At 38.3% G+C, this 22610-nt stretch overlaps 2 protein-coding genes across 5 annotated transcripts in view; both read right to left on the bottom strand.

Annotated features, from left to right (window-relative positions):
* Positions 1–5450: 5450 nt before the first annotated feature.
* On the bottom strand, positions 5451–10114 carry tdh (L-threonine dehydrogenase). 2 transcript variants are annotated; one of them, XM_039692703.2, is made up of 9 exons: positions 9983–10114; positions 8004–8203; positions 7801–7843; positions 7635–7705; positions 7034–7183; positions 6634–6806; positions 6454–6544; positions 5910–6179; positions 5451–5814 (listed from the first exon to the last, which is right to left on the bottom strand). In XM_039692703.2, exons 2-9 carry the CDS (start codon positions 8191–8193, stop codon positions 5675–5677), a joined length of 1128 nt encoding a protein of 375 aa, XP_039548637.1. In that variant the 5' UTR covers positions 8194–8203; positions 9983–10114; the 3' UTR covers positions 5451–5674. The 2 variants fall into 2 exon arrangements, with proteins under 2 accessions (XP_039548637.1, XP_039548638.1); XM_039692704.2 differs by lacking the exon at positions 9983–10114 and adding an exon at positions 8745–8872.
* Positions 10115–12249: 2135 nt separating this feature from the next.
* mtmr9 (myotubularin related protein 9) overlaps positions 12250–22610 on the bottom strand; it is a 42200-nt gene continuing 31839 nt past the window's right edge. For all 3 annotated transcript variants that reach the window (XM_089118548.1, XM_039693378.2, XM_039693379.2), the window contains exons 9-11: positions 21240–21460; positions 18931–19082; positions 12250–13688 (exon numbers count right to left, since the gene is read on the bottom strand). In XM_089118548.1, the coding sequence (XP_088974674.1) occupies positions 13525–13688; positions 18931–19082; positions 21240–21460 (537 nt within the window). In that variant the 3' untranslated portion in view covers positions 12250–13524. The remainder of the gene's footprint in view (positions 13689–18930; positions 19083–21239; positions 21461–22610) is intronic.

Genomic DNA, 22610 nt, shown 5'->3' with positions numbered 1-22610 from the left:
TTATACCAGTGGTAGCTAATATCAGGATCTTAAAATCATCATCATTGCAAGGCCTTGCCAAAGTTGCTTATATGTTTTTAAAGCTAACGATGATGACAGCTATCAATGTAAAGATCTATCAATGAAAAATCCCCACAGCCTACATATGTCCTGTGTTGTGGTCCTTAACAAATTTTCCTGTGGAAAATGTATTTACTGAGCTTTTCCACAATGACTGTTCTCTTATGTCTCTAAGCCCTGAGCTGAAGATAAAGTGATTAGCCTACCATAGCCAATGCAGGTATATCAGATTTTGAGGACACTGTCTGAATAACAAACACAGATACTATTTCGTTACACACAATACACAGTGGACAGTCAGTCCCAAAGATCAGATTTGAAAACCAAATCAAATGTAGGCTATGCTAATGTTAGCAAAGTATCTTGCACTGCCTACTCCATATCTTAAATGTATAGGCCTATATATTTGTAAATAAATAAATAAACTGCACTAAAAACTTGGACATATTAATTACATAAAAGAGATCACTTAAACAAAGCATAAAAAGGTCCAACAATGGATTTATTTTGGCTCAATTTGAACGAACCCTTTCCCAAAAGGTTTTTCTCCATTAAAATAAATAAATAAACTTCAGAGATACATTTTGACAACACAAATGGTAATTTCACTGCAGTGGGAAGCATGTGATTATGGAGGTGATCTTTATCTTGAGGTTGAAGAGTTCGTCTGCTGTCTGTGGTGATATACAGTGAAAGAAGAGTCTGAGTGATTAATGTTACCTGCTGCTGCTGATGTCTTATTGCATTCCCATCTCACTGGGTACACATAGCACAACGGCAGAGATGAGAAAGTCACAGATCGAATTGCCAATAGTAATCACTCAGAACTGTGGCAAAAAAGGGATGTACTGGAGCATATTTATATCTGAAAAACTACACGAACTACAGTAAATACATACATGGTGCCGGGGCCCATTGCTTTTTTTAAATTAAAGGCACAATTTTTTGTGATATTGTGGTGGAAATTGTAAACTATATATTAAACTAACCATGTTTCTAACATCTAACATACTTATTTAACATGCTAACACTTTGAAACACCATGTACTAAAACGTTGTTCTGTGTTTTTAAATGTTGTTGGCCTATGTTGCCATTCCCCTTCTGAGTGTGTATAACATATGGGAAATGAAACTAGACAGATGACTAGGTTAGAACCTTGTGATTAACAATCAAGTAATCATTAAAACAAAGTTTGCTTTACCTAGAAGGGTTTGTATATGAAGAACCAATCAAATTAATGTCATTTTGCCATACCTCCTTATTCTATGAAACTGTTGTATGTGTTATGGGATTCTCAATGGGATTTGTCTGATTGTCTCCAGCCTGGCTTCTTCTAGGGGAAAGGAAATGTCGAGAACTCCCGGCCGTGAATAAAGTATTTAGAGGACATTTGCCGTAGTCTGCTTGTCGATTATTCCTGTGCAGGAAGCAAGTTAGTTAGAGGGACAAGTATTAGCACCCAGCCGCCGTCGATGTGTATAGATGCGCTAGGGTATAAATTGGACATAGTTAGGTTTAGGGAAAAATCTACCATTAGATAAAATATTATTCAAATATCATATCATGAAAAGTAACTATTTTTAACAATTGTTTATTTAAAAATGTATAATATTCAAGTAAATAATCTAAGTTAATTATCTTCTACTTTTCACATTTTTACAGATTGTCACTTGACAAGTTATTGTAAAAAAAGTTATTGACAATTTTTTTTACATTTTGTCTATTTAAGTGTCTGGAAAAGATCAGTAAAACATGTTTGTTTTTTCATTCAAAAGAATCATCAGACCATTATAGCAATATGGAAGTCCATATATTGTTGTTAATTTGCATAGCAACCGGTTACCATGTGGCAGCTGCAACACGGAGTTTTTTGGCACTCCCCTGTCTAAGGAACCAACCAGGAATGTATATATACTGATCTTCATTTAGCACAGACAGATTGTCAGCTCTGATATTCTATATTCATCCAGCATGTTGACAGACTCCTTCCTCTCACATTGGTTAACAGGAGACATGAGGAGGTGTGTCAACACATGATCAGTGGTTACACAACTTGACACATATTAACATCTCTGACTCTGCTCTGCCTCCAGCAGAAATTTGAACACCATTGCTCAGTTCTGGGAAACACAAGGGGGTTTATTGATTCAGGTGTGCCAGCATACGAGAATGCGTGTGAGCAGCTTATGATGTCATAGGGTACCATGAGTGTTATGCAATGTTAGCATGAGATTTAATTTAGATTATGGAAAACATTTCTGTTAATAATCTAAAATAAAATGGATATGATAATAAATAGATATTTACAGCAAGAATGTGAAAGTTGGAAGGTTTTTCTGTTCAAACCAACTTCCAAGAAATTGCCAGTACAAAAGTCTTACATCATATGTAAAATGATTTATGCATGTAGTTTGCATGTATCACAACATGCTTTTTACAGCTTATTTCAGATGTGATACTCGACTCGACGATGGAAAAAGCAAAGAAAACGCGGTCTGAAGAGACTATAAAGGAAAAGAGAATGAGTCAAGAGACATTATGTATCCATGACACTGGTAGCAGCAGACACGAGCGCTCAGCTTGAGTTCAAAAACACATTTTAGCACTAGATCTCTTATTTAAAGCAAAAAAAAAAGCACACTATGCAAGATTTGTACATAATTATAACAGCTTCAAATGGGTATCAGGCTGTGAGTGCAGAGACGCTCTGTGTGAGTGGTATTTACGAGAGTAGCATTAAATACAAGTACTCCACAGCGACTCTAGGGGTCATTGTTTGACAAAAAAGGAATTCCTGCATAGTGTGCCTTTAAATAAGTCAATACATCATCAATCTATCTTCCAAAACATGGGAGGGTTTTTGCGGGAAATTGAATTCGTAAGTTACTCCCGTGTGTCTCTCTCGTCATATCCGTAAAAAGAGAAACGTTTTTATTGCTCAACAGGTGAGTAAGTTATTTCATTGAGCAGATAAATTGTCATATGTAGCAGGTATCTAAAAGAGGGTCCCATCAGTTTTACATCTTAATATAAGCTAAATTTGCAACCTTGCATTTTTAATATTATGGTTTTAACTTTACACATTTATAATCTTGTTTGAAAATAAAATATAGGCTAGCATAACTTATTTTTTTCTATTTAATTGTTTGAGGTTTATTTAATGCATATGGCTGCTATAATTATTACTAAATAGTATTTACCTTAAAGGCATAGTTCACTTTGAAATTAATTTTTGATATGTTTTAACTTACCTCAAGGGCATCCAAGATGTAGGTGTTTTTGTTTCCACAGTATTTTCAATTTTGATATTTTTAGGTTAAACCGTTGTTGTCTTAGTCATATAATGGACATTGCTCTTTTCCGAAATCTCTGTGTAAACTTCTGAAATCGCTGTGTTAACGTACACACGTACGAAGTGTACACGCGTACACGTGTGAGTGACGTACACGCGCGAGAGATCACTTCCGGCGCATGCGCAGACTGAAGCGCCCATTCCTTAAGATCAGTTGGAAGTGGCTTTGATTACAAGAGGTAAAAACGATATAAAAACTGTTACTGTTCGTTTTCTCACACAAACCACTCGTTTCGTGTCTTAGGCCATCATGTGTAATTTACGAGTAATTAAATCATGTTTAATTTGGACTTATCTGTGCATGCTCTTTGGTGGGCCCCATAAATCTCCATTAGCCTATATGACTGATGTTAGACAACAACGGTTAAATATCAAATTTGAAAATACTGTGGAAACAAAGACACCTACATCTTGGTTGCCCTTGAGGTAAGCTAAATCATATCAAAAGTCAATTTCAAAGTGAACTATCCCTTTAATACAATATAGGGCTATATGTGACACCAACAAAAGTAACTTTATCATAACTATATAATGTAACAACTACATTTGAACTTTTTTCCATTGGCTGGGCTTTGCATTTCCCCGAGTCTGGTGGTCAAGTAGAGTTGTCAACATGAGACAATGTGATGTGTGGCAACTTCTACATTCTGCAACATTATGAAATGATGGTAAGATATGAAATGAAGGAAGTACACATAAACAAGATTTTCAACATTGTTATTGAACAATGGATTTTGATACTTAAAAAACACCCGTTGCAACCATTTTACATGAGATACAATTTCATTTGGAAGAGCTGCTGACAGTTAAAATAGTCCTCAACTTAAACTCGGCTAGTGCATAACTCTCATATTACAGACGGCAAAGTTCTTTGCTAAGCAACTCACCACAAAACGACACTATGCAATCTTTTTTTTTTTTTTTTTGCAGTGTTCATGCTAGACTCAAAAGAAAACTTCAATCTATTTACAGTTTGCATTCCGCATTTCCAAGTACTTTCATAACCCTGTTTATAATAGCTACCGCCCTATTATTGCTCCACTTTAAAGAATGGTAAATCTTTTGTTACTGCATATACTGTACAAACAGACATTACATAACTTGCTTTCAAAGTGTACACTTGCAATTTAAATAAAAAGGAGACTTAGTTTAAAGGCACTAAAATATTTATGTGGCATGACTCCAATCAAAACATGCAAAAGCAACAGGTCCCAGATAAGGAAAACAACTCCACTGGTTCAGAGATAACCTAGGGAGATTATAGTCTTAAATCATGCATTATGTGCTAATATCAGAAGTGACAACTCATGAAAGACCTTGTTAAAGATAAAAAAGCTTTATTGACAAGTTTTGTGATAATAAGAACAAAAAAATGTGGATGCAAAGCTTAACTAAAAAAAAAACAAACAATAATTTAATTTTGTTTCCCAATCTCCCCTTCTTACAGAATAATATATTCGCTGTGGGAAAACATTTATGAGCAAATGCAAGATATGAGAGAAATTGCATTTAACAAAACGCAACTTTATTAAAGAGTAGAGCAAGACCGAAACTTGCAATTTACTTGTGAGCAGTCTGAATAAATAGATAGTGCACAAGAGCGAGAAAGCAACCAAGAGGGCTATGATAACATCATTTATCAAGACAACCCCCACTTTCCCTGAGGACCTACATTTGAGTCCCACCCTGTTTAAACCAGACTCTTTTGTCTGTTTATTTTAGAATGAACTGTTACAATTCCTATTACTTGTATTCCCATTACTCTGAACACAGCCATCAGCCTTTTGCCTAATATATTATGTTCTTCGACAAAGGTACCGTATATTTATTTATATTAAATAGAACAAAAAAAAGAGAGAGAAAAGAAACTCAGAAAGAGAGTAGAACATGGGAAGCCACGTTTTAGGAGCTGCGGCATTCATTTCTGGATTTTTATGTCTGTTGGTTTTATTTTGCCCGAAGACATAATTGATCGTCTTTCACTAAATGCAAAGCACTAAAGGCAATGTTGGGTTTAAACCCACTCCTTTTCCAACATTTAGCTTTTAATACCTGTGAGTCTTTGATTGTTTTCCCCTCTGACTAGAAAAGAGACCCAATCTATTTGTATAATCTGCAATTATACACACATAGCCTGCGCTAGTCTATACAGATGACACAAAAGAGAACAGGAATATGACTATTTACAGACCATGGATCTCTCTTCTGCATCACCATAAATCTTTATAATATGTACATATTTTCATTGTCCATGAGCAGACTCAGTTGGCCTGAGCGATGCGGGAGTCTGAGCCGATGAAGTTTAGCATCGTCTGGACCAACTCTGGCAGATCGTAGTCATGCTTCCAGCCCCAGTCATTGCGGGCGTTGGAGTCATCAAAGTTCATGGGCCAGCTGTCAGCTATGTAGAAAAAAAAAAAAAGATCACACAATATTTCGCACCATCTATTATACATATATTTTAATGCTTCTGAGTGTAGAATTATTGGCTCATACCAATAGCCTGTCGTACAGAGTCAATCTCATATGTGACCTGAAGGTCAGGAAGCTGTTTCTGGACCTCATTTGTGAGTTCCTCTGGCGTGAAGCTCATGGCGTTGATGTTGTAGGTGCGCATACTGAGTGTTTCTGTTGGCGCCTCCATCACCTCCAGCGTGGCCCGCAAACAGTCATCAATGTACATCATGGGAAGCCGTGTATCTGGCTTTAGGTTGCACTCAAACTTGCCACTCTTGATGGCGTCATGGAAAATCTGCACGGCATAGTCTGGAAAAGCCAAAAGAAACAGACTTTCATGACTCATGACCTTTTTTATTTGGCCAGCAGTAACAGCTGTAAAATAACAGTTCAGGTTTTAACATGTAACATTAGGCAGTAGGAGGTGTGGTTCAGACGGCTGGCTAGCATTGGTGCTGGCTATCAGTATATCTAAAAATACTCGAACACCCCCGTTCTGAGCATGTGCCAGTTGCATAACTTCATTTACGTACATGAGCAAGGTCATGTGGCAAAAACACAGATGGAGCAGAGTGCACCGTACCTGTTGTGCCACCGCCGGGCTGCGAGTCTGCAGAGATGATACCGGGGTACCGCAGACAGCGGAAGTCGAGGCCATAGCGGTGGTGGTAGTACTGCGGAAAAAGAATTATGGGTAAAGATTAACATTCTGAGTGACATAAGGCCCAGAACAGTACTGAATTTAGGGTGAGCCGTGTCTTACCTCTCCCATAAGCTCCGCGTGGACTTTAGAGACGCCATATATGGTACGTGGTCTCTGCACACAGAGGTCAGGAGTGGGGTTTCGAGGGGAAGTTGGTCCAAAGGCACCAATGGTGCTGGGCACAAAGAGCCGAAGCCCGTGTTCTGCTGCAATGTCGAGGATGTTGTGTAGTCCTACAGAAAAAAAAAAGAAAAGAAAATTTTATAGTACGTTCAAGGGAATTGAGAATACATTTCTGTTTGATAGCTTTGAAAAATTCTAAACATTTTCCACGAAAAACATTCATTAAAAGTACTTTTGGGGGTAGATTAATTATTATTATGAGTATAGAGAATGTTAAATCTAACTGTATTATCTAAATGACAATCAGCCACTAAGTTCAAGTTTTCTAAAGTCGTACCTGTGATGTTGACTGCTCGTGCCAGTGCCACATTAGCTTCCCCAACAGCACTTAGAAGAGCACTGTAATGCACTAACCACGTGATCCTGTTATTTACTACAATCTCTCGCAAGTTCTTGTAGTCCAGAATGTCAGAGTAGATAAAGGGTCCTGTGTGGAAGAGGTTGAGAACTGTTAATCGACACGTCTGTTCAAGCTCTATGCTTTAAGTATTGTTTATTAAAAATGGTTAACGGAATGATAATGGGAAACTATGTTAATTAAACTATTAAAATAAATGCTAGGAATGCAAATCGATTTTCAAAGCTACTAATTATAAGAGATTGTACAGAACAGGTCATTCACACAAGTAACTTAATTAGCATTTCTTTACTGATTTAAATGACCTTATCATGGAAATAATAAATATTCCCTTAAAATAACTCTAAACTACATTTGTCAAAAAACTGGTTTGAATCATTTTTTTGTAATTTATTTAATAATATAAATAATAATGAGACATAACTCACTATTAGAGTGCAAGCACAATTACTTCTCTAGTCTAATTAAATCATATATTAAAAAATCATAGCCTTTCATTTTAGATGAACAAAAGACGTACCACTGTGAAATACGTTGCTTGGTGGTTTCCTGATATCTGAGAGGATCACATTGTTTTTTCCAAATCGCTTCCTATGAAATGGAAATAAAATTAAGTTTTACACTTACTAATGAATCTATAATACAAAACTGAAAACATTTTGTCCATGTACTGTAAATATACATACCTTAAGAGTTTAGCAAGCCCAACCCCTAGTTGCCCGAGGCCACCTGACAGAGAGAGAGAAAAACAATTATGAAACATTACGCAAAAAACACAGTAGGGGAGTCAGGAAGCACCTTTCTTAAAAATAAGCTACAACATGTGAGAATTACACACGTCCCAACTTTTTTAAATAAAAATAATGCATTAATCTAGTCGTTATCATACCGGTGATGAGAACTTTAGGGTGGTCCGTCTCAGAGAAGGACACAGAATGAAAGCTGGCATCAGATCCAGAGGTGACCTGACGTGGGGAAAAGCTGATGTTGCGTATAGCTACAGTCAGAGACTGACATCCACACGCAGGGGTCAGCAGGGCCTGCTTTGCCACCTTACTAAGGGCTCTGAAGACTGGCATACTCAGTTACCTGCAAAAACAAGAGGATAGACAGTGAGACATCACATCACCAAATGAAAGTGTATTAAAAGAATAGTTCAACCTAAAACGTGAACCGTCATCATTTACTCACCATCGTGTCCTTCCAAACCTGAATGACTTTCTTTCTTCTGTGGAACAATGGTGATAACCTCAGTCACCATTCACTTTCAGGGCATTTTTTTCACTCCATACAATGGAAGTGAAAGGTAAGTTAACTGTCATTTTGCCCAACTTCTTTTTTCTTGTTCCATAGAAGCAAGTCATTCAGGTTTGGTAAAGACTGGACATCTAAATATAAAAGGGTGTGCTATATTTGTATTAACATTTCGGGTCAAACATCGAACATATTTTTTACTTCAGAGCTTTACATCACACGAGGCTCAGAATAGCCGATTTAACGTTACCCACGCAACATACACCGATATCCAAATAAACTTGAATGAACCCTAGCGCAATGCATCTCCTTCATACAGTAAAATTGAGAAAACAATAACGTTACGTTTCCAGGTTGTCATCGAAGAACTTCTTACCTTGCAAATTGTGAAAGGAACTAAAAGGAACGAAGAATGTAATGTGAGCGTACTTATACTCATATCTATGCTTATACTGCCCCGCCTTCAGCGGCAACCAATCAGCACGCAAGACCTGACCGCGAGCGCTGCTCTGGCACTACGCCGAGCACGGGAGGCAAGATGCCCAACACATCCTTCAATCCAACCTCTATCTAGACTTTATTGTGCCAAGTTCCGCCTCGTATTCCCCGTTTTGCTGAACAATACCATGACACACAATCCGAGCCTTCCTATCAGCCGGTTAGATCTTGAACGGAAAGGTCAGTCTGCCTTCTGGGAATTTAGATTGTAAAAGACTTGTAACATTATATACTGGCTTTTCCAGTCAACCCTGGGAAGTAATCCTGGCTCTGTCGTCTTGTTACATGTTCACAGTGTTCATACTTTCTCCTGTGTTAGTAATTAATCATTGGTAGACATGCTTAGAGATTGTAAACCCCGTATTCTTGTTTACATATTTATTGGGCTAATTCAGCACGTGGTGTGTATTAATGAATGCGTGCCCATCACCCAACAGTCGCCACGTAGTCCCGCCCGCTATCGTCTCTTTAAATAACGTTATTCACATACAGCCAAAATAATGCTCTCACTTCATAACCCATTTTAACCGTATGCTGCCGCTTTTCGAAATTTTTATCCGTTTCACTCGGGCATAGACTAAACCATGAGCGTGAATATTTCAAGAAATAAGCACTGAGGAAGTTCATGATTGGTTGTCTGTTGCTAAACAACTAAGTTAGCATTTATAGCGGTAAGGGAACTGAAGTGATGTAACTAGCGGCTCAGTCTGCGTGTGAAGAACGTGAGCAAACGCACGAGGACGACACCCTATGAATGAACATCTTCAAATAAAGAGCACATCAGGATTTTGATATTCTTCTGATGTTCTCTCACATGAACAATCGCATTTTGTCAAACGCTAAAGGGGAGTCTTGCGATGAAATGATGAATAAAGACAGAGAACAATCACCGCTTCATTATAGGCCTACAATCACAAGATATTTGCCGAGATCTTTAAGACAAAGTAACTTAATTAGATCGTAAAATCGATTCAACAGATGGTGTAAAATAAAAAATTGCCTAATGCATTTTATCTTTCTAGTCAAGGCCATAGATAGAAAGCTTTACGTTACGTTTCTAATTTCAATCAAGTTAAAAGCAAAACGCAATAGATTTCAGTAAATTAATTCACTCACCTATTGACAAATAAGATTTAGAGATTTGGCAAAAAAAACGTGTTTTTCTGGTCGACGCGAGCAGCTTTCTTTATCTGGTTTTCCGTCACTGACGCTTCTTTCAGTATCTTCCAGTATTGCATCAGCTCGCCGAGGAGGTTTTATATCCGCAGCACGAGAGGCTTTCAAGAGACGCCGGCTGCGCTCTGATTGGCCAGCGCTGGAGGTGAGGTCCTGGCCACGCCTCCCTGACGTCTGTGGAACTGAAACATGACGACTGAGGGTCTTCTTCAGGGCTGCACCGGCTGCATGTTCAACCTATGTCCTCTCACAACGAATGCAGTCAACAGGACCTTTGATTATGAGATGGGGGTGGAAAGTGAGCGCCAGAAATCTCGTAGTAAAGATTGAGAGAACATTTCGTATTTCTTGTAACATATTCTGTATTCCGATATGGAGAAACAAACAAATAATGACCCAATGAAATGTTTCTTTCCCTAAATTTAGTAAGAAAATCGTTTATTCTTAAACATGTTAAAATCTATTGAAAGTCGGCATGAAACGGATGTTGCAGTAACTTTCGAGTGATGGCTTCACTGCGGAACATGAAATCCATGGGGAGGAGTCGGATCCAGATCCAACTCCTCCCACCTTACATACACCTAAACCTAACCAACTCCGCCCCCTGATCCCTAAACCCACCCCTAATCCCTAAACCCAACCCTAATCTTACCCATCTCCACCCCTTGGATCGTGATCCGACTCCTCCCCGTGGATCTCATGTTCTGCATTGAGGTGCTACTGCTTCGTTCTCAAGCAAGAAAAAATGTAGGGCGGGACTTGATTTTGTCCATCGTGAATGATTGGATGATTGTGGTTTGCTATTGCTGTGATGTCATTTGAGTGACAGGTTGCCCCGCCCTCACACCAGTAAACACGTCAAACACGTCGTCTTGCTTACTTGTTTACACCCCGTCTATGATTTACACACACGAGAAAAGAGATGTCCTTGCAAGAGGAAGAGTGCACAACATGAATTAAAAAAGTTAAACAAAATATGTGCACGGATAAATCATTTATAATAAATAATGCAATAATACTTAACAAAAAAATAGAATAGTCCATTTTGACTTCATGGTTTTTTAAACTTTTTTTATAATATTAATAATAATAATAATAATTATTATTATTATAAATCTGTGAACACCCCTAAAAAGTATGTTTTGGTATGTTTAGAAAAAAATTAAACCTGTGCATAAGCTGTGAAGAGGAACTTTACCAACATAAATCAGCCTTTCCTTTTTTTTTTATTGTTGCGGCTATTTTCTGCCAATGCTTGGACGACAAGTCAGAGCTATTACAGGTTATGGTCTGCCACACACCATTAAGTGTTCCTGTGATGCTTGAAAGTCATTTCCTCTCAAAACAATCAATCGAATCTTTACCCTGAAAATCCATTAAAATCTCTATTGCATCACTCCAGGTGTATTTATGAGGCTTCTCAATTTAAGATGTCAATACTTGGACAGAGAAAGGAGGACAAATCTTCCTCTTTCCACAAGGTTAAAAAGCATATTACGCAGAACAAAATAGTGAATGAGTAACTCAAAGTGACAATTTTAGGCTTGCGAGAAGTGTTTGCCAGAGGGGTTACTTCAGGTCTGCTACCATCTCTGTGAACCTAATGTGTCTATTAGACATTGTTTTTACTAAATTAAAAGCAAAATAAATTTAGGACATACATTATTTCCAGACATCGCAAAGATATTGTTGCTGATCATATACGCAGCTCAAGAGGTCCCGTATAAGGGGCACTTGAGACTTGAGTAGCCCTGTCCCCCAGGAAGTACTGCATGTTCCTGATAATGAACAGGGAAAGCACACACATTTATGTGATGAGAGATGTGGTGCTTTACACAGCCAACGGTTGTATATGAGCATAAGCATATGCAATCATTTGTGACAAAAATGACAAACTTTTACTCAAATGTTGATGTCCTACAGTTTGTATATATATATATATATATATATATATATATATATTAGTTCCTATAAAATATTTTATTTCAACTATATATTGAATAGATCCCATTTTGTTTGCTTTTTTTTTCTTTGTAGCACATGTATTATCAGTGATTAGTCCTTATCGGTCATTTTCACTTTGCACTGATAAGATGCTAAGTCAAACTAACCACTGTAGACTCTTTACAGTAGTCAGTCTGATTACTGAAACTGATTACTGTCACTCTTCTAGATGTCAGTTTAAATATGAAAACACCACAAGGCTGTACATTAAACAATCTTTTAATGCCCACAGAACATAATGAACTTCAGTCTAACATTTGATCAATATTACATTTGAAAAGCAAGGCATGACACTATACAGACACTTATAAGACAAATATTAATGATGTATGTCAGTTGATGCCACTGAAGTGCCAGAATCAATGAATAAAAAATGATTAACTTGTGCAAATGTATAAAAAAAACAATAACAACTGACTGTCTATATCCAGAATCAAAATCTTCCTTAAACTAAAACACATTCATCACTGCAGCAGTCTATTTGATGATAAGAACCCACTGGGATATTAAAAAGACCTTTATGTGCAACGGGAGTCATACATACATCATAGATTTAAATATTCACATATTTATGAAACAAAGGGTTCCAAAAACCTCAATGGCACAATGAGAATATATCTTGATTTATTGAGAAATGAGTTGCAAGAGTTTTTGCAGAAAACACTTCCAGTCTAAATCAACATGCTCAAGTCATTCATGGAGAACTGGAGGGAATGAAGTGCTTTTGTCCACAACGGAAATTGTAATGATCCCAGTGGGCTTTATTTTTAGATGTTCCCAAACGGCTTTGTGTATCCTAATAAAGATTTTCACATTCGCACACACAAAGAATGGTTCTAAAGGCTGTGGATGGAGATTTATGACACATTATTTTGATTCACAATACACAAATTTGTCTTTTTAAACAAAATGCGAAATATTAGTACTCTATACAAATATGTATATTACCCGTGCACAGAAGATCTTACATTTGTGCCACTTTTGGCAATCTCTTATTCATGTGGCCAGATTTACGGATCATGTAAGACCACCAGTGTTATATTGAAATTATATTTCCAGCATCTCATAGTCAGTCTCTAATTATTTCCCTTCCAAAACAGCTGTTTTATAGCTGCATTGTCTATTGCACTTTGTGACAACTGAATAAAAATAAAAAATGGCACATCAGCAGGCCGATATTTTCTTTGAGAATGTGTAAAACACAGCACCCAATTTGCAATACAAGAGAAATGACATAATAACCAGCTATTCAGTTCAAAGTGTTTACATTGAACAAGCAATAATGAGGACGAGTGCGGCATAGTGTTTGAGGGAGAAAATTACAATGATATACAGCCATAGAGTAGAATCCATTGGAGACCAGCAGTGAAATATGTTAATGTGAATAAAGTTTAGCAGTGGAATCATAAGGAAAGAGTACGGTCAGAGGGAGGAGTGTAGATACATATGTGTCGGACTCATTTTGTTTTGTTGGTGTCCTACGGTGTCTGCAGCGGGCTGTCCTCTGTCTCCAGCTGGGCCAGCTGTCTCCGCAGACTGTTCACTTTGTTCTGCAGCTCCTTGTTGTACTCTATAATATGGACCATCTCCTGATAGGCCTCATCCAAACACTTTGTGGAGCGATTCCAGCGAAGGAATATCCCTATAGAGAAAACAGGACCAAAGTAAATCTGTCACAATGTGCCTGAAATGTGATTATATATTCTTGGGACGCTGATCAATTAACTTTTCTGGCATTTAAAAAAAAAAAAGTTAGGTCAGTTTGATGTTGCATGAGAGATTTAAAGGGGTAATTCCCAACTGACTAAAAAACCTGGCTGCCTACGCAATGGATAGGCATGTTGCAGTCCAAGGTAATTCCCACCAGTCTACTCCTATTAGAATGGAAAAATCAGAAATACCTCTGTATTTGTCGTCAACATTTATTTAAAATATCTCACAAAAGCTAGTACACCCCTTACATTTTAGTATATCTTCTCGAGGGTCAAGTCAATGTGAGAGTAGAGAGTAGTCAATGTGCTGCTTGTTAAGCATTATACATTTACCGTCCTCTGAAAATAACTATACATACAGTCATTGTTGTCAAAATAGCTGGCAACAAAAGTGAATACACCCTAAGCAAACATGTCAAAACTGTGTCCAAAGTGTGAATATTTTGTGTGAGCACCATTGTTATCTAGCACTGTCTTAATCTTCCTAGGCATGTAATTCACCAGAGCTGCACAGGTTGTTGCTGGGACCCTCTTCCACACATAATGACATCACGGAGCTGCTGGATGTTAGACACATGGCACCTCTCCACCTTCTACTTGAAGATGCCCAACTGGTGCTCAATAAGGTTCAGGTCTGGAGACATACTTAGACACCTTCACCTTCAGCTTCCTCGGCAAGGCAGTTGTCATCTTGGCGGTGTGTTTGGGAAGTTGGGCTCGTTATCATGACGTTCGGCAAAGTTTCTAAAGGGAGGGCATGATGTTCTGTTTCAAAATGTTACAGTACATGTTGGAATCCATATTTCCTCAATGAAGCACAGCTCCCCAGTATCAGCAGCACTCATATAGCCCCAGACCATGATGCTACCACCACCATGCTTGACTGTAGGCAAGACACAATTTTCTTGGTTCTCCTTACCAGGGTGTCGCCACACCCGAAGGAACACTCGAATAAGTGCTATTGGAAGACATCCTGTCATAGCTTTTTGGTGCATAGCGGTTACCGTAGATACAACACGCATTTGAAAAAGCGAGGCACTGAAGAGCACAATTCGTTTGAATGCAAAATACAATTTCACCACTAGAAATTCCGAAATATTGTCCTCTTAAATGACGTACAGCTGCCTATTATCACTTAGGGTGTATTCACTTTTGTTGCCAACTATTTTGACAATAATGGCTGTATATTTCAGAGGACCGTAAATATACACTCACCAAAAGGATTATTAGGAATACCTGTTCAATTTCTCATTTATGCAATTATCTAATCAACCAATCACATGGCAGTTGCTTCAATGCATTTAGAAGCGTGGTCCTGGCTAAGACAATCTCTTGAACCCCAAACTGAATGTCTGAATGGTAAAGAAAGGTGATTTAAGCAATTTGGAGCGTGGCATAGTTGTTGGTGCCTGAGTATTTCACAATCTGTTCAGTTACTGGGATTTACACGCACAGCCATTTCTAGGGTTTACAAAGAATGTCGAGAAAAGGGAAAAACATCCAGTATGCGGCAGTCCTGTGGGAGAAAATGCCTTGTTGATGCTAGAGGTCAGAGGAGAATGGGCCGACTGATTCAAGCTGATGGAAGAGCAACTTTGACTGAAATAACCACTCGTTACAACCGAGGTATGCAGCAAAGCATTTGTGAAGCCACAACGCGCACAACCTTGAGGCGGATGGACTACAACAGCCCAAGACTACAAATAGGAAAAAGAGGCTACAATTTGCAAGAGCTCACCAAAATTGGACAGTTGAAGACTGGAAAAATGTTGCCTGGTCTGATGAGTCTCGATTTTTGTTGAGACATTCAGATGGTAAAGTCTTAAGATGGTAAAGAGAATATGGATCCATCATGCCTTGTTACCACTGTGCAGGCTGCTGGTGGTGGTGTAATTGTGTGGGGGATGTTTTCTTGGCACACTTTAGGCCCCTTAGTGCCAATTGGGCATCGTTTAAATGCCACGGCCTACCTGAGCATTGTTTCTGACCATATCAATCCCGTTATGGCCACCATGTACCCATCCTCTGATGGCTACTTCCAGGAGGATAATGAACCATGTCTCAAAGCTTGAATCATTTCAAATTGGTTTCTTGAACATGACAATGAGTTCACTGTACTAAAATGGCCCCCACAGTCACCAGATCTCAACCCAATAGAGCATCTTTGGGATGTGGTGGAATGGGAGCTTCGTGCCCTGGATGTGCATCCCACAAATCTCCACCAACTGCAAGATGCTATCCTATCAATATGATCCAACATTTCTAAGGAATGCTTTCAGCACCTTGTTGAAACAATGCCATGTAGAATTAAGGCAGTTGTGAAGGCAAAAGGGGGCCAAACACAGTATTAGTATGGTGTTCCTAATAATCCTTTAGGTGAGTGTATTCTACTCTACAAGCAGGACAATGACTACTCTAAAATATATCCAAGTTTCATTTCTATAGTATTGTCCCTTGAGAAGATATACTTAAATGTTTGCTAAAATGTAAGGGGTGTCCTCACTTTCGTGAGATACTGCGCATATAATAACGACACTGTAACAACACAGTGAGCTTACACTTTGAATATAATGCCTTGGAAGAAATCCCACAAGCAAAAATAACATATAAACTGGTCACATTCTGTATTCATGACAGGCATTAAGCATAATCGATTGCACCAAGCGTCTCAGCATATGTTTACAACTGCATTTGTAATTAAGCTACAGAGGGATTTTTGTGTAGTTGAGCTACAGTCTTCATCTGCATAATCAAATATTTTAAGGATTAAATAAACTGTTGCACAATACACAAGACAAGAGCATAATGCAGAGGCCAATTGTAGATTAACATACATGCACATGCTGGACGAAGACAAGCTACAGTACAATCACATTTTATAGGTCTGTTAGTCTGAATAAAAATTAATGCAATACAAGCCAAATTACTTATTAAATAAATTAAATTAAATGTATTACAGTTTAAATTCATATTAAATGCAATTAGTCAAACTTTTGAGAGCTTTTTGACCCACCTAAGAAGGACTTTTAGTAAATCTGTATTTATAATGTATACTTTAATGTCAATTGTATTGATACTTGTATGTCATGTCTTGTATGCCATGTATTATAATATATTAAAATTAGGGGCTGTTGAATGCTTAAAACTGACTGATGATTTCAGGGAAACGCACAGCTAAAGTAGTTCCAGGCAGGTCTTGACCGCAATACAGTTGTGAATAACTTCACCACATGATTTCCTTATTTGAAAGGACTTTACAGACTTACAAAACCAAAACACAAAACGACACTGACCAAGCAAATAAATACAGTAAACAACAGGATAAAAAGGATACACTATTTCCATGTTTTTGCCACAAAATTACATCTTATGTACAGACAGCACACTGTCTTTCTCTCGCTCTCTCTTCCTCTCAAACGCACACATACAGTATCAGTAAACTGGTTTTGCAACTTAAAAGCTACATAACATTTCTTACTAGTGATGTAATAACAGCGCTGTTCTTGGAGCAGATACACTAACAGTTTAGCTATTACTAGACGCTGCTGCTGCACTGTTGAGAGATGCACAGACTCAGGTAATTGACACATGACACATTGACACAATTGAAAAACCTGACAAATGTTTTGGAATACATCGTCTGTACAATGACCCGAGGTGTGGTAACTAGTATAAGTGGAATAATTGACTCCTGGCAGTTGAATTATTAGAAAGTAATGCACACCGAGGTGTCACTCCTCTTCATGGCATTACCACCTCGGGTGTGCATTATTTTCGAACTATTTAATGGCCCATCTTCATTTATCCCTTACGTTGCAACTTCAACATTACAAATGTGTAATTACAATTTAGTAAAATGTATTATCCTATAAAACTGCAGTTAAAATTATACTAAAATACTTTATTTGTGCTTTAGTATGCTATCAAAATAAGTGTACAAGGGATACAAATAAACACACTTTTTAAATGTGTTAAATAACTTTGCCATACCTCAAGGTTTTACATAAGGAAACATACAGAATGAACGGAATCTGTGTCGACACACCCATGTTTCTGAGCGCACGTACAGCTGACAGTCTTTAATAATGTCAGGAGCGGAGAAAACTGGTCAATACCCACCCAACCGTGAAATTAACATTAGAAACATAGTTGTTTCTCAAAGGACCTGGAAGCTTAAATTCTTTGGGCACACTGTCCTCCCATACTTCCAATTATTGCTCAATGCAAAGGCTTTTCAGATCCCATATCTTAATATAGCCTATCTTTAAAATAAATAGTTTAAACTAGATCTTTTGGTAACTACATAATCAGTAAGTTTCATTTCATAGTTTATATGACTATTATTCTGAAATGTGAAAAATACTATTAATAAAGAACGAGTCTGTGTGTCTAAACGTCTGACTGGCAGTGTATATGAAAGGTCTAAACATATCTGTGAGTTGTTTGAGAACTGCTCATGTGACTGAAAGTGAGCCCCCGTGGCACTAAACTCTGTGTCTGCTTGGCTGACTTTACTGAAAGAGTCCCTTTCACTGCACCTTTAAAATAGAGGCATGACAGGTTCCAGAGGTGAGGGCTAAAAAAAAATGACAGGCACAGAGGTCATCGGGGTTGAATCATTGTCAAACTTGTGAATACCACGTGACGTAATATGAAAGGTTTAAAACAAGCATTATTAAAGTTGAAGTTGCTTCTTTATCTTTAAAGTGTTAGCTCACCCAAAAATGAAAATGATGTCAATAATGACTTCTGACTATTTTTCAAAACGGCAGTGCCCAACACCCCCCACCCCCCCATTTTTTTTTATAATTGTATTAAAAAAAATGAAATAACATATAGTTTATAGTTTAAAATAACAAATAGCCTAAAGAGGATTTATGGCTTTCATTTTCAATACACCAGGAAAATTATAATACAACAGATGCAAAGTTTGTGAAACATGGTTTTGAAGTGTCACTAATTCACAAGATAATAATTGGTTCATCTACATCATGGAAGAATGGTGACATACTGTTACTGTCATTTCAAAACCCGCAAGGATCTCACAATCCACACATTGCACAGAAGTGTCAAGGCAGAATATAGCTAAAGCACCGAACAACACGTGACTGCCACCTACAGGTTAACTGGGTAGACACATGGTGTCATCATATAATATTTTGTGGCACTCACCCTCCCACAGCAGCAGGCTCTGAGGTGCCACAGACGGCCAGATGACCAGGTTATTGGGCTCGTACAGCGGGTTGAGAAATCGCTCCAGCTCCTGAGGACGGTTCACCCATGACCACAGTGACACGGTTTTCTGAGACAGCTGCAACTTCACTCTGAAACATTACACAGAAAGCACTAAGTTTACATTTACACCCAAACTTTACAGTAAAGTTTATGTTATGAGGAGCCAGACACATCCGGCCATTGCCATCCGTTATCTCAAATAAGCAAACAAAAAGCCTTTCACCAATCTACACTTCAAGCTTAACCCTAACATTCATAAACATTTTGAGGTTCTGAATCTTACATAAATAGTCAGTAAGTACTCATATATCACAAATAAATAACCTTTCAGTGAAAAGCCCCTTTTCTTTGCGTTTTCTTTCACTTTACAAATCTAAACAATCTGTATTCACTAAAGAATCTTTTGTGGAATAAAAAGATTATATATCTTTGTGGAACTAAACCCAAACCAAATCAAAATGAAACCTGTCCTCTGGAGTTTAAAGGCCACATTTATGTCATCACACACATTACACACTGTTCATTGTCAGTAAATGGCTGTACCAAATATGGACATTTTGAAATGTGATACACATTTTAGCAATGAGAGAAAAAAACATTGCACAACACATTTACAAAAACATCCTGCTCAGAATAAGAAACAAACACAAAAGGTTCACGGCCAGCTACAAGCTGACCTCTGCTGACGTAGGAGTGTTGACAGAAGAGGTCATGACCTCTGCTCCTGAACGTATCTTTCCATATGGATAGAATTACAACCTGCCAACCTAAATGTGTAAACAGTAGTAAACAGAGTGTACTTGGAAACGTCAAGTGCAAAATATTCTGAATGTCAACCCTAACAGTTCTCCTCTGAATCCACACTTTGGAGATGGGTCACAGAATCATAAAATGAGTTTGGCGTTTGGGACAGGGCCTGTGTTGGCTAGAACTAAATTAGGGGTGATGTATCTGGGATTGTAGAAACAAGTAAGTTTTTACAAGATGGTTATATGTGATGTAATGGAGGAAATGAGATGTATGTGAGAATCTGCACCATATTTTCCGCACTATAAATTGCACTGAAAAGTTCTCAAAAAACGACAGTGCGCCTTATAATCCGGAGCGCCTTATAGACCATTTCACAAGATGTAAACAAGACTGGTCCAGAAGCACTTCCTGTTTCAGTTTGTAACCGTTTTCTTTATTTCACATGTAAAGAAAACATCTTAAAGATGTTTGTTTAACTTTTTGATTCAGTTTTACATGTTCTGTTGGTTGTATTTTTATCCCAGCTTTTATGTAGTGTTAAAAAACTGAAACAGGAAGTGCTTCTGGACCAGTGTTGTTTACATCTTGTGAAATGGTCTATATATGGATCAATAGGTTAATAACGCTCTGCGTTATTAAATTCACCCGTGAACTCGCGCTCGTGTCCATCTTACGCCCGCTCTGTCATACGGCCAGTTCAACCTCGTATAAATCAGGTTATGTGTGTAAGGCCCCGTTTACACAAAGGGAAAACGCAGATATTTCCCTCCGGTTTGGCCTCTCGTTTACACGAAAACCCTGTTTTTATCACAGAAAACGATTATTTCAAAAACCTTCGGCCAAAGTGGAGATTTCTGAAAACGCCGGTTTTGTGTTGTTGTGTGAACTGGGAGAAACGCCGTTTTAGGTTCTCTCTTGTCGATTCTGAGGATTCTGATTGGCTTGCATGGCTTTATCCTTCTCCCTACTCTGCCGCCAATAGGTATGGCATCGATGTTATTTTTGAAAACGGAGAGGGGGGAAAATATTCGTTTCGCTAAATACCCGACTTTGTGTAAACGTGGCCTAAGTCACGTTCCCGCTCACGAGTGCTCACTCTTACTAACAGACACACGGCGCTGCTCGCGCATCACAGAATGTTCATAAAGCGCTCCCCGTTCAACCGGGTTGTCTCATTCAAAACAGCCAGCTGTTGCTGTCAGAGAGCCGCCGCACATTGAATACTCATATGAGTCAGGCTGCGAATGTAAGTTACGTGCCCGCCCCAGCGCACTCACACTAATAAACGCCTCCGGCGCCTCACACTCGCTGCATTCCCTTTAGCACATCTAGTGGATGCATAACGCAAACCCAGTCAAACGTGTGGCCGCAGTATCTTATGCACCTTATAATCCGGTGCGCCCTATATATGAAAAATGTTCTAAAATAGGTCATTCATTAAAGGTGCGCCTTATAATCCGGTGTGCCTTATAGTGCGGAAAATACGGAACACTAACCTTTCGGCCACTGTGTTTCCAAGGAAAGTGCCAAACTGTGAGGCATAGGTGTGCTCAAAGAGCATGATCAGGAAATTCTCATTGAACTGGAAGGAGCAGGGGAATTGCCGCAGGATCTGCCACACACAGTCCAGGAAGAGCAGGAACACGGGCGCTTCACTTCGAGGCTTCCCGTTTGAGAATGCAGACTGCGCACAGCGCTGCTGGAATGGGTGACCGGCCTGGAGATAAAGGATTTCATACATTACAGATGTATACTAATTTTTTGTAAAATAAAACCCACAAAATTCCACACCCTAGTTCCCTTGTTAATCAGAATTCAGCAGTAGCAAAGGTGTGCATTCTCTACACACTGATATTCCACTATATATTAAGACGTTGCATACATACAGTAATATTATGAAATGCATACTTGTACTACAATTTTTTATTAAGAAAAATATGACTGGAAAAACTGGACGAACTGGTTGAGGAATAATCACTCCTCGAGAAGACAAAGGACCTTGCTAGTAATTGTCATTTGAACTCACCATTTGAGACAAAAGTATCACCTACCTAACCAACAATTCTTCCCCTCATCCCCCACTCATTCTATCACCAAAACTCAGACAAGAATGGTTTAATGTGAATGATTATGATCGAGTATTATACATGTTTAGTATCATTTGAAATGTCTCATTTTCAAATAAGTCAAACAGAAGGTAATAAGGTTTTTAAGAGTTTAGAGATAACACACACAGAGTGTGTGAAGGTTAGTGTGAGAGAGTGGGAAGGTTAAACCCTCCTGAATGTAATTTAAGTTATGCGCCCGCGAATGTAAGTGTACATGTACATTTACATGTACATTTTAAAAGATGTCAGTCGATCAGCTTTACTTCAGCCAAAATGTATTTTGTTGGCCAACCCGTGATCACTCACATACACGTATAAAGGAAGTTAGAACCAAAACAGAGGTATTCGAGACACACCCGAATCCAAGCTGATCAAACAGCATTTGCCGTTACTTAGACGGGAATAATTTGTCTCTGCACCCAAGCACGCTTGAAGCGATTTCGGATATTAGTCTTTGCTAATCTGACGCGAAGTATGCGAATCTGAGTCGGTCAGAATAAAATCAAATGTTTACAATTTATTGACCAGGTAAAGAAGCAATAATTCAAAATCCAATTCATAACATCATATCATAACAACAATTCAGAAATCAAGGAATTTGGAGAAGTTATTACCTGGCAACGAGAATTACACACAGTGGTTGTGTGGGCAGTCAACCTATAGACTCCCTGAACTTTTCTGCTCCTTTACCTTATAAACCAATATATTCAATATTCTTTACCAAATGGTCTTTTCTGTCATTATAATTAGCTTTCGGTT

The sequence above is a fragment of the Pimephales promelas genome, chromosome 13, assembly GCF_988280905.1.
Source record: "Pimephales promelas chromosome 13, fPimPro1.hap1.1, whole genome shotgun sequence".
Taxonomy (NCBI): domain Eukaryota; kingdom Metazoa; phylum Chordata; class Actinopteri; order Cypriniformes; family Leuciscidae; genus Pimephales; species Pimephales promelas.
The sequence above is the reverse complement of the archived record's forward strand: the minus strand, read 5'-3'. Positions and strand labels throughout refer to the sequence as shown.